The 13,196-nt window shown below is 41.1% G+C and overlaps 1 protein-coding gene across 2 annotated transcripts in view; it reads right to left on the bottom strand.

Moving 5' to 3' along the window:
* Positions 1-12,634, bottom strand: part of PAXIP1 (PAX interacting protein 1) — a 31,556-nt gene extending 18,922 nt beyond the window's left edge. For both annotated transcript variants that reach the window (XR_008597875.1, XM_054992157.1), the window contains exons 1-6: positions 12,477-12,634; positions 9,266-9,400; positions 8,548-8,591; positions 7,178-7,241; positions 6,976-7,089; positions 1,550-2,185 (exon numbers count right to left, since the gene is read on the bottom strand). Coding sequence is in view for 1 of the 2 variants with exons in the window: in XM_054992157.1 (XP_054848132.1) it covers positions 1,550-2,185; positions 6,976-7,089; positions 7,178-7,241; positions 8,548-8,591; positions 9,266-9,400; positions 12,477-12,566 (1,083 nt within the window). In the remaining variant the exon portion in view is untranslated. The remainder of the gene's footprint in view (positions 1-1,549; positions 2,186-6,975; positions 7,090-7,177; positions 7,242-8,547; positions 8,592-9,265; positions 9,401-12,476) is intronic.
* Between the last annotated feature and the right edge of the window lie 562 nt (positions 12,635-13,196).

Genomic DNA, 13,196 nt, shown 5'->3' with positions numbered 1-13,196 from the left:
ACCACTATTAAGTTAAAATGTACACAAGTAGAGTGCAATAAAGGAACCCTGGTTAGAAACTACCCGTGAAATACAAATGCAAAAATGGAAATTAACCAGTGTTAGAAAGCCAGTTGGTGCTGGGAAAAACAAATTCTAGTTAATCCGCACAACTGCATTTGCATGTCACAAACAGCTAAAGTTAGTTTCTAACTGGGATGTGCTACAATCCACACAAGAAAGAAAGGAAGAAGGGTAAGGTACATGCCCAAGACAGTCAGCCAAGCACATTTTAACTTATCCATGTTTCTGTTTGCCATCCAAATGCAGCCACACAGTCTGGTTTGCTATGAATGTAGAAGTGGAACCTGAATACATTTCTTATTTTCAGTTTCTGCCTGATTTAGAACCTTTTCATGTACTAGAATCAACTGAAAGTAAATGGGAAAACATTCTTTGTCAAAAATTGAAAAAGACACCTCATGCACTACATCAGTAGTATCCATTGGCAAACAGAAGTTATTCCTTTGAATTCTGATTCTAAACCAAAGTACCTGAAAGTATGCCCCCCCCCCACATTTCATACAAACCATCTTCTAAGCAAGCCTGCATCAAGGTCCTTTGAATTTTAAGACAACTTGCTCCTAAATAAGACCTGCAATATTTAATAACTTCTAACAATATTTTTGTACTATTATCCTCCAAATATACCAAGACTTTATGATCATAGCAGCTGAAAACAATATACTTGCGGACTCAAATGCATAAACCTACATGGTAATTTTTATTCTAGATTGTGTTGGAGTGAGGCCTTCCAAAGTAATGAGAGCAACCAGAACCAGTTGAGAAAAATTTTGGTGATGAGAATGCAAAGCCACTCCTGTGATATCGTGGGATTTGTTAAGTCTCACACAATTTTGGACATGGAAAGAAGCCTACAAGAATAAGTGGCTGGCTAAGAAACTTTGCCCGGATGCTATAGGAAAGCAGACCTATAGAGTAAAAGGAAACAACGTATACATCCCCTTTATCCATGTATAAACCCAATCCCTTCATTCCAAGTCCACTGGAGGCTGCCCCTGTAGATGCCACACCTCAGCCCTATCAAAATCAAAAACTAAACCTATCCACACACCACAACACAAAGTTCATGATGAATTAAACTATACTAGGACTGCAACATTTAAATCATTACTTATTAACAGATCCAACACTTTTATTCAACTAGAAGGAGACCCTTAATCAGGCAGATTTTTTTTAAAAAGACTTTCTACAGTATTTATAAAATCTGCAGAGGGCATGAGCCATCTTTGAAGAGGCTTTCTGTTCACTCTGACATGAGGCAACACTTCTAAGAAGATGCCTGTTCTGATATTCCTATATCATCTAAAAACAAAAAATATGCCTTTTGCTTCAAAAATGTTTTTACTTGTATGCAAATATAATTAACTAGATCTCATTCAATGAATCAGTTAAGAGTTCTTTAATCAGGTAGCTTCATATTCTACAGTACTGAGGAAAGGTTCACTATCAAGAAATGGTTCATTATTTTATACTTTAAAACACTTACATGTGCTACATTTGATGGCCTATTAACTTGCTGAATATCAGCATTATTAGTAATATTCCTTAGTGTCCGAACTGCAGTACTCCATGTAGCCATCTTTTCAGGACGTCCAGAGCTTTGAGGATTTTGCACTGATGCTATTATGTTACTTCTAATCTCTGAGGACAAAATATTGCCTGGTACAGGTGGAACATTGGCACACAAATTAATCAATCCAGAATCCTTGCCCGTAGGTAATCTGTGCTTTGCAGTAGCAGCCTGTGGAACTTCAGCAGGTGTCCAGTTCAAATTTCTTTCGTGCTTTTCAGGAGAGGAGTCTGAAGAATCATCAAACATCAATTCTCCTTTTGTTTTGTCAGCATCAATAGATTTAGGTGAAAAAGGTGGATCACCCAAAGGTGATCCTTCTCGAGAAGATGTTGGACTTGATAATTTTTCATCTGTGCTAGCTTCATTTTGAGAATCCCGTTCTTCATTTTCCTCTTCCTCCTCCTCCTCCTCCTCCTCTTCCTCATATATAATTAACCGAGGATGGTAGGATGCCTCATCTTTTTTGGTTTTATCAGAGATGGAATCTAAAACCCAGTCAGGTGTCACGATTTTAATATTCTCCTCTTTACAGGCGCTTTCATATTTTTCCTAAGATAAAACATTAAACAATTTTTTTCCTTCCAGTAATAGTTATAATATAGCACTATAGGTAACTGAATATTAGTTTTAAACATTCACTTTGTCAGTGTTGAAATAAACCAAATTAATCAATCCTGTTCTCGGTTTTATAATATGGTAACACCTTAAAGGAAGTGATGAATTATTTTCAAGGTCTATTTAAAAATACTAAGGTTCTTTAGTATGTATAAATCTAGATGTTTTGCGATTATCAGCAGTTAGTTCAGTTGTCACCCACGGTACTTCCAAAATTTAAAACTTTTTACTTAAATAAACACTACAAAATATTATCAATCACAAATTTTTAAAAAATGTGAAGGTGAACTCCATTGTGAAATTTATCATTCCAACCAAAACATTTCTCTCTGTCATGGCTAGGCTTAATTGCTGCAGTAAAGATGCATGTAATGTTTTGCATGTAAAAAACTTTGTGAGTTTTATTTCTGTGTATTAATGAGAGGCTTGAATATAAGTTTACCATTATTAAAAGTGTAGTCTTTTAAAGAATAAAGGTAGAGGGGTTGGATGGGTGAGTGAAGTGTGCAATGACTGTACCCTAGGAGGTGGAGTGAACTGCAGTCTGAGTGATGAGGGAAAGTATCCATTCTGTCTAAGTCAGGCAAGCTGTGTGGAAAAGCCAGAGGGAAATCTTATGTTTGTGTGGATGATAGGAGTGTTTATTCTGTTAGTGAACATCTGTGTAGAAAACTAGTCTTTGTGACTCATCTGTGAATATACCTTTAAGAAGATACAACTATTTTTGAAATCACCAAACTTATGAACTATTCTGAAACCAATATGCTTCTCAATACTCTGCAACCATCCCATATATGTTCTTATAAATAAATTCTACTTCTGGTTAAGCAAAACACTGTTTCATCTGGGATAAAGAATCCCTCTTTTTACTACACAGCCACCCCTACATGCTGATCGCTCTGTCATACCACCATCTATAACAAACCTTGCTATAATACCAGTTAAACGGAATTGATTTAAGGCGAAAGCTTTTGATGGCAGCAAAAACCTTTTGGGAAGCAGCAATATATAGGTCACACAAAGAAAACAAAATGCCATAGGTGGTGTTAGTGATAGGATTCACACACCCCAAGGGACGGTGTTCTTGAGCTAAAAGCCTAGGTAAAGTGTTCCATTTGATCTTTATAGAATCTAAAATTTAATTAAACAAGATGTAGATACATACCATCATAAAAAGTGTAATGCATTAATGTAATAATTACTAAAGGTTGCACGGCAGATTTTTATGCCCTACCTTTAGGTAAGGAAGAATCACATGTGAATTTCATTTAAAAAATGGAATACAATTTGAATGCAGAAAAATCACTGGACATGTGGATTGCACTTGGGTAAATATCCTATTAAGTTTAAATTAATCTCATCTGAAGGAGAATTTCTTTAAGATTATGTACCACTACTACTTGTCACCAAATCGACTGGCAATTACTTTTCAAACAGATCTAGATATGACTCCCAACAAGCAGATTAGTTGCATATGGTCTTTCAAAACAATTATCTGTGCTCTATGAGTTATAAAGAAAGCTAAGGACATAGTAAGACAGAGGATACTAGATATTGCGAGGCAACATGATTTAAACAGAACAGAGAAATGGCGAGTCCTTTTAGATCCCATTAATAGGGTAACTCCTATGCCTTATCTCTTCAATTTATCAAATCAAGAGCATAGGAGAATTTTTACACTAATTTTTACACTAATAAAATTTAAAACACTACATACAATAAAAACTTCTCCTCAGATGGCGATGGAAGAGTTGCTTCATTTCAGACATGGCCCATATATCCATATCTATAGATATATATATAGGCTGGTGGACAGATCTTTTCAAGTCAAGTCAAGTATGGCCGGCAGGTGCCCAGCCTCGCCTCTGCCATATGCCTGGCAGAACATCTCTGTCTTACAGGGCCAGCGGAAAGATAATAAATCCTGTCGGGCCCTGGTTTCATCAGACAGAGAGTTCCACCAGGCCGGTGCCAGGACCGAAATGGCCCTGGCTCTGGTTGAGGCCAGGCAAGCCTCCCTAGGATCAGGGACCACCAAAAGTTTTTTGTGTGTAGAACGAAGTGTCCTCTGGGGTATATATAGGGAGAGGCAGTCCCACAGATATGCTGAACCCAGTCCGCATAGGGCTTTATAGGTCAGCACCAAAACCTTGAACCAGACCCAGTACTCAACTGGTAGCCAATGCAGCTGGCGTAATATAGGTGTTATATGTTCCCCTATTGGGACTCTTGCAATCACCTGTGCAGCTGCATTTTGAACCAGCTGTAATCTCTGGATGAAGCCCAAGGGAAGCCCTGCGTAGAGCGAGTTGCTGTAGTCTAATCTAGAGGTAACCGTTACTTGGATCACTGCTGTTAGGTCGTGGGTCGACAGGTAGGGGACAAGCTGCCGGGCTTGTCTTAGATGGAAAAATGAAGACTGGACAACTGCTGCGATCTGTGCCTCCATAGTCAAGGAGGCATCCAAGATCACCCCCAGGCTCCTCACTCTCGCAAGCAACGCTCCATCAAGAGCGGGGAGCCGGACTCCCGTACCCATGGACCCCAGACCTACATGCAGGACCTCCGTCTTTGTGGGATTTAGTTTCAACTGACTCTGTTTCAACCATCCAGTCACAGCTTCAAAGGCACACTCCAAGACATCCGGGGCAGAATCAGGCCAGCTGTCCATCATCAGATATAATTGGGTGTCATCGGCATATTGATGACACCCAAGTCCGAAACTCTGCACCAACTGGGCGAGGGGGCGCATATAAACATTAAACAATAGCGGGGAAAGTATTGACCCCTGAGGGACACCACACACCAATGGGTGGCGGGATGACAATTTCTCCCCAATCACCACCCTCCGTCCCCGACCGTGGAGAAGAGACAAGCCACTGTAAGGCAGTCCCCTGTATCCCCACATTGGCGAGCCAGTGGGTCAATAGATCATGATCGACCATGTCGAACACTGCTGACAAATCCAACAATATCAGCAGCGCTGATCCGCCACGATCCAGTTTCCTGTGGATATCATCAGTGAGAGCCACCAGCAACATCTCTGTTCTGTGACCCGGGCGGAAGCCCGACTGGAAGGGATCTAGGGATGAGGAATCATTCAGGAAACCCTGTAGCTGCTCCACCACTGCCTGCTCAATCACCTTGCCCAGAAACGGAAGATTCGAAACTGGGCAGTAGCTGACCGGGTCAGTGGGGTCCAAAGATGGTTTCTTCAGTAGATGCCTAACCACAGCTTCCTTCAATGCTTCAAGAAAGACCCCAGAGTTCAAGGACATGTTGACAATGGCCTCCAAGGCAGTCCGTAGCCCATCCACACTGGCCTTCACCAGCCATGACGGGCACGGGTCAAGAAGCACATGGTAGGTCTCACTGCTCGCAGGGTCCTCTCAATCTCATCTCCAGAGAGTGGGTTGTATTGATCTAATATCTGTATTCTGAATGACTTTACTGATGTTTCTATTTATTTCTGTGATACCTTCTTACTGGTGTTTTTAAGTGTTGGCCACTGACCATGAATAAAATTCATTCATTCATACATACTTTGTGGTAATGCCCCTGGATTCAGGTATTCTGGAGGCTAGTTTTGGAACAGAGTTTGGAATAACAGGACGTAACATTCCTTGAGATCCTAGGATTATTTGAAAGAAAACATGGATACTAGAGATCTACATGAAATCCTAAGCAAAGTTACACCAGTCTAAGCCATTTATTTCAATGGACTTAGACTGGAGTAAGTCTGCTTAGGATTTCACTGCTAGGATGGAAAGCAGTTTAATAATGGCTGCCAGATTATGCATAGCTGCTTGGTGGAAATCTAATGACATTCCAACTATTTCTAATTGGCTAACATGAAGCATACTTATTAAAACTAATTTATAGTTGTAAAAAAGGACTTACTCTCATACATTCATCAAAATTAGTACTTATTCTATATTAAGGGGTGAAAAATATTTTTCAATTCCTATTTATCAAAAATTTGTCAAAATTTGTGTTGCCAACATTTTTATTCTTTTTAAAGAAACAAGATAGGTTCTATTTTTTTCCAGCACTGATTTGGGGAAGTTTTTCACAACTACCACAAGAACTTTTGCATCACAAAGTTGCAAAAAATCCTGCACTTGTGAGTACAAGTTCATTTTCAGTCCAGCAAACCAAAATTGGCCATTTAGGTGGAATCATATAACCAACGCAGATGAAAAGCCCCAAAAAGCAGAAGCTAGCTTGACTGCCAGTATGCTCAGCTTGGTGAAGTCACTCACTACAAATATCATTTGCTGTCTTATGAGAGATCTTTCAGTTTTTAATGATTTTGTCATACCAAACACTAAGTACAAATGAGGCTACCTCATTATTAATCTCTAACCCGGTATCTTTTATGAGTTAGATAATACTGGTAAGATAAAACAGATCCTTGGGGGAAACTCATTGTGGAAGTCACCCATTTATTGCAACCTTCTCTTTCATATTTTTAACCTATTACTAAGCCATAACAGGACCCCTGACTGTTAAATTTCCTAAGGAAAGGAACTCATTAAGAACTTTGCAAAATATGCATCTCTAAAGTCAACTTCAAGTTAAAATTTCTAAAAATCTTGCAAGGCAAGATGTTGCAGAAGCATGATTTTGTCTCAACAAGGCCAAAAGCACAAAATAGAGAGAAATGTAATAAATGTAATAAAGCTATAAAATAATAAAATATAAATATATAATAAAACTCTTACCCCTTTTGGTTCAGGTACAATCAAATGAGTGCACTTTTTATTGAGGCTCAGCCGGCAATCTCCGCCATAAAAAGTAATCAAAGCCCACAGCGTACTTCGGTCTTCAGAAGAAACCTACCAGAAAGGGAAAGTTATTTTCATACCAAATTTTATTTGAGAAAAAATTTATACAGTCTGATATTTTGCAATCTAGCATTGTTACCTGAGATAAACAAGCAGCAACTCCAAAAAAGATCTGACAGGATTCTGGGGAGAAACCATTCAAGCTGACGAAAAGTGTCAAGGATAATATAAGCACAATTAAAACTTCTTTAAAATGAGGAAATAACCAACAGAATTTTTTTACTTAGTACTCCTAAGCATCATCTGTGAAGTTGCTTAATCAACTGAAAACAAAATGTGACACACAAATCTAATCTATTTTATTTAAAACATTTGCACACTTTCTTTCTACCCAACTTAGGGTCTCCAAGGCAGCAAGCATAAAAACACAGAAACTGGAAGGAGGGCCAATGGAAGTTAGTGAGGGAACACCAAACAAAACAAAAAAGTCTTCACCTGCTGGCAGAAGACAACAATAGAGGAAGATAGATGAATCTCCTTAGGGAGATCTAAGAAAGACAGCTAGATGTAGGCCAAGAAGATAGGAGTTCAAATCCTCCCTCTGAGCACAGAGTGTCCTTCATTAAGTCATTCTCTCTTCTTATCTAACACTCTGCAGGGAAGCCACAACAAATTCCATGGGGCTTAATTCCATGTAACTGTATAGGACTCCAGTCTTTCTTTGCCTCTACTCCACACTGCTAAAATAGTTGTAGCCACAAGCTAATAAAGACAGTAGAGCCCTTAGCAAAATCTTGTATAAATACACATATTTGTTATGCTGAGTATCTCTGATCTCTGTAACATATAGAAAAGAAAACTAAGAATAAGACTCTCCTGCACATTGGCTTCAACATATTCCAAAAAAAATTAATTCTCAGAAATTTCATCTATATATTCATAGGCTTGTATGTGTGGACTATGTTGTTTAGACAGAATGGGTAAAAACTGGAGCTAGTTCAAAATGTGGCAGACCAACTGTTGTTAAGGATGGCTGCCATGAGGGTAGGAAAGTTTGGATTTTCCTAGTCCCGCCCATGAAGCAGCCATTTCTTCCTTCTGTCACAGGGAGGGGGCAGCTTGCAACTGAATATTATTATCTTGATATAAAGTTATAACAATATGTGTGACAGGTTCTCTGAATTCCCAGCTTTCATTTTTAAAAGTCTCAAGCGTTCACTGCAGTGATGTAAGGGGAAAGGCATTATGTCCACAACGAAAGGGGCTAAAAACTTACTAAAAAAATAAAATCTGGAAATCAAGAAAGTCTACACACATTGTTATAATGTTACAATAAGGTAACAATATTCAATTGGCAATTAGTCTCCAAGGATCCTAAAACCTCTACCTTGGCTGCGATTGACCCTCTTACACTGCGTTTCTGACAATACGTACTTGAATGTGAAGTTTATTAGAAGGAAATTTAACTACTACTTTTTAGAACATTTTAATTCAAGAAAAAAAGGATACGGTAGAAGAGCTCCACATCGAACTGACAAAATCACCCAGGAAGGCTGAATTTTTTAAAAGAAAAATACACTTATTAAGTTGATTACATACACAAACATTACATCCTAACAATAATTTGACTTTTATTTACTGAAAAATATGTAGTCAATTTAAGTTAATCAGCATGCTTCATGAATGTTCTCTGAGAAGGACTTATACACAGGCATGATAAGATAGCTTCATTTTGGTTCATAAACTGAACCCTGCAACATAAAGGACAGGATCTAATGAGTTTTGACAAGTCTAGTGGGATTTTTAAAAAAGTTTTTTTCTTTTAAATAGCAGGCCTGTATGTTTCCACAAACTATTACTTCTCCAACTTTTCTCACTTTCATAAAAGGTCAGCCATGCTGCTGTTCAAATAATACAATACAAACTTTCAGCAGTTCTTTTGGAACCCAGATAGAGGATTTCTAGATCCTATCCTTAACAGCCAGATAATTTGGGCTGTCAATCACTACAGCACGGGGCAGGGCAGGAGACAGGGGGGGGGACAGGATGAATCTGGTTACACTCTTGATATTATCAGTGTAACATGCCCCACCCACCAATACACAGTACTTTTTTGCAAATCAGGACAAATCCTCACATATGCAAATGAATAGATCTTAAGCTCCTTGATCTAAAGCTGTCTGCTACAAGGAAAAACAAAACAAACTGTAGTACAACAAGTTCTCACTTTTACTACAGGGAGATCAAATACTTCACGCGATTCTCCAACCTCTGGATTGTCTCCATCTTCTGAAATTATGTGTGATGCCAGAGCATTATAGGAAACCTCCTTTGCCTTGCCATCTTTCAGAAACTTAATAACCTAAAAAGACAAGAACTTTTCAATCCATGCAATTTCAGATAAACATTGCTGTTAAACTGTACTAAAGCCAAACTGGAGTTTTTCCATTATAGTAAGTAATCTCTTTCCCCTGAAAACTGGAAGATGAAACATCAGAGCTTGGAGTGAGACACTGGACAACTCAGCTTGCTTTACTCTCTACCATGTCTCTCTCTTGCAGTGGCCAAACATATACATTGCAAGTTAGCACAGCAATAAATGAAATGTAAGATAATGAAAATGTTTTTATATTTTTCACTGCCTAGCACAGAGACTGTTGCATGAAAAAATCTAAAAAGTCCCGATTGTTCTATTACAAACACAGGGATGGGCCATTGCTCAGTGATGGAGCATTGGCTTGGCATGCAGAAGGTCCTGGATTCAATACCTGGCACCTGTATTTAAAAGGATCACGTAGTAGGTGATGTGAAAGACCTCCACCTGAGTCCTTGGAGAGCCACTACCAGTCTGAGTAGATAATACTGACCCTAACAGACCAATCGTCTGATTCAGTATAAGGCAGCTTCATGTGTTCTATACATCCATGGACTCAAATTAGTGCAACTCTGATTAGGATGATAGTGTAAACCACTGTTGTTATAAAGTGACAAGAGGGTTGATATCATCCCCTCCCTTTTTTTTACGCATCTAAGACAGATTAACAACTGAGATCACTGATTAGAGGAGATACCATGTTTATTCCTGACATCTACATTTCTCCCCTATGGGGGACCCAAAGCAGCTTACAGGGTTTTCCTGTCCTCCATTTATCCTCACAACAACCCTGAGAGGTAGGGAATACTGAGTATATAAGTAAATAAATAAGAATACAACTATATCATGTTTATATGTGATGTATTCCCAAAATAACTCAAGACCAAACAATCAAACTTGGAGGTGCCAATTACTCAGCGAAAGAGGATGGCATGATGCAGGGTGTTAAGAATAGACCTTTTGCGCGGGACTCTAATCTGGAAAGCCGAGTTTGATTCCCCACTCCTCCACTTGAAGCCAGCTGGGTGACCTTGGGCTAGTCACAGTTCTCTGGAGCTCTCTCAGCCCCACCCACCTCACAGGGTGTTTTGTTGTGGAGATAATAATGGCATACTTTGTAAACCGCTCTGAGTCGGCATTAAGTTGTCCTGAAGGGCGGTATATAAATCGAATGTTGTTGAAACTGTATAGCTACAGTCAACGGCTAATATACAAAGGGTTTCCCGTACGATCAGAAGTTACTTCTGTTTAGAAAAGGTGAGTTTCCAATGCCCTCCTCGAGCTGTAATGCACTGTGTCAATCCATTCCATTTCATGGGGTTCTCTAGCCCTCAGGAGTGGTTCTTCATAGGTACAGTTGGAAAGCTCTTTTTCACAAGCAAAACACTGCTCATTTTCCTTGGCTCCAATCTTATTTGTTTGCCTTAGTTCATTATCTATAAAATAGGAATGTTGGTAATCTATATTGAAGGGTTGCTTGAAAGTAAACAACAAAAACTGGAATAACAGTCTCTGTATAAAATCTTGACTATTCAAAATGTAACTCTTGCTCAGAGACAAAAAGCTGAGATTTGACACATGCTTTGTTCAAAAAAGTGGTACACTTCAGAATCTGATATGCAACTTTTTAGTTGCAATCCTAAACTCACTCATGAGAAAGCAAGTCCCAGTGAAATCAATAGAACTTGTTTCTCAGCTACAGAAACAGGGATACTTTTTATTGCTTAAAACTCAGGCATTGAGTTTTACTCACACTCTAAGAGGGAACAAAACAAGTAAGAGTACAACAGATTGAAAGGATATGGTAGCTCCCCATCACATACATGTAACAGATAAGGGGAATAGCTTTTTCAGTGGCAGACAGGAATATTATCTATATCTATATTTGCAGAACATGCCTGCATTTATGTGCCTGTAAGAACTACATACAAGAGCAGTAACCCAGAGGAGTGGCAGCAGGGGCTTGTGTTGGAAACATTCCTTTCATGAGGCTCAAGAAATTTGTGAGAGTCACAATCTGAGCCAGTTCACACAACTAGCAAAATCACAAAATGGTGTGTGTGTGTGTGTGTGTGTGTCCCTTTCTTTAGCAAGTATCATTCAGACTGCATATGGCGGCTTCCATGTTTGAACACCCCCTTGACCTCTATGCACCCATAAAAATCCAGCCACATCAAGGGGAACGTGCCTTTCCCCGACTTAAAAAAAAATACAGCACAGGTAATTTTGACATGGGAAAACACCCAACACGTGACACCTCAAGCAACCTGATACAGCCCAAGAAAAGTTTTACCTGAGGGTTATGCTGCTTCTTTACAGAAGCCTTCTCCTTGTCCCTCTCCTTTTTTCCCAGGTTGTAAAAAGAGGCTTTTTGATAGGATTGCCAACTGTGGGTTGGGAAATTCCTGGAGATTTGGGGGTGTAGCTTGGAGAGGGCAGGGACCTCAGTCGGTATAAAGTCTTCCAAAGCAGCCACATTCTTCAGGAGAACTGATCTCTATAGCCTGGAGGTTAGTTCTAGTTCCAGGAAAGTCCAAGGTCCCGCCTGAAGGTTGGCAACCCTACCCACCGGGAAGGCCAAGCCTGTCATAGGATGGAGCGAGGCCTACTCGGGTAACCTTTTCCTTCAGGGGCCCTAAGGAAAGGGCGAAGCCGAGCATAACATTTTACAACCAGAGAGGTGAGGAGAGGTGGGGGCCAAGAGAGGAGACCATCCCCTTCCCCTCCGCCCCTTTGGCTCCAGGCCGCTTGAGGGCCTACCGCCCGTCAGGGGAAGAGAAGAGGGCTGCGTGGAGGTCGTTATAACCGTTAACGGCCGCCAGCGCCTCACGCTCTTCACCCCCCCCCCGTGAGGGTTTAGAACGCGCTCTAAGCGCCCCCCCCCGGAGAAATCTCCCTCTCGCGCACGCGCGCGGCGAAAGCCAGCGCCAGCCGCTGTCAGCCCCGCGGTCCGCGAAAAGGGGGAGGGGGACAAGGAATGGGACCGTCCTGCCGGCGCAAGAGCGCGCTACGCCTCGGCCGCGCGGGGGGGAGGAGAGACACGAGCGAGGCCGCGGGAGGTTACCTGGGGCTCGATGTCTCCCACCGCGTAGAACTTGACATCTTTGAACATCCCCTCCGGGACCTTCAGCTCCCCCTCCTCCTCGCTCGCCATGGTCTCGCCCAGCTAACCGCCGCGGCTCGCGCTCGGAGTCTGTACCAATGTTTTGGAAAAGATTATGATGATCACTCGGGGCTGGCTGGCGACTCCCCCCCGGTCCAGGGCCTGGGATGTCCCTTTCCCTTCCCTCCCCCCACCTCCCAGCAACCTGCAGCCTAATCGCGGGAACAGGGCGCGCGCGCGTTGCGGAACCGACCATCTCTTCCAGGCAATCGAGGGGGGAAAGGAGACAGGAATAAGATTACATGGAGTCTCCTTATACTCTTGGGGACACCTACTGATGACTAGAAAACCTGAATTCTTGAAAAGGAAACTAAACTTTCCAATTCCAACGCCTCCCTTTAAAACTAAACCGGGTAGCTTCTGTAGAGGAATCTCGCTCCTCCTCATTACGTGGCGCGATGGACTCTCCTAGATCCCGCCCACTAACAAAACAACCGGTAGTAAACGCGCCGTTCAAGTCATCAGTAAGCCCCGCCCCCGGGCTCTTCAGGCCCTTAGCCCCGCCCTCCTTTCGTCTTTCCCGCCTTGACAGAAGCGTCTCATTTTTCTGGTGCTTTAAAAACTAATCGATTTATTGTGGAAGCAAATAATTCTGCAGGGGCAGCGGTGTTAGACCGTAGC

The sequence above is a fragment of the Eublepharis macularius genome, chromosome 11 (assembly GCF_028583425.1).
Source record: "Eublepharis macularius isolate TG4126 chromosome 11, MPM_Emac_v1.0, whole genome shotgun sequence".
NCBI lineage: Eukaryota > Metazoa > Chordata > Lepidosauria > Squamata > Eublepharidae > Eublepharis > Eublepharis macularius.
This window is presented reverse-complemented; position numbering and strand designations above follow the sequence as displayed.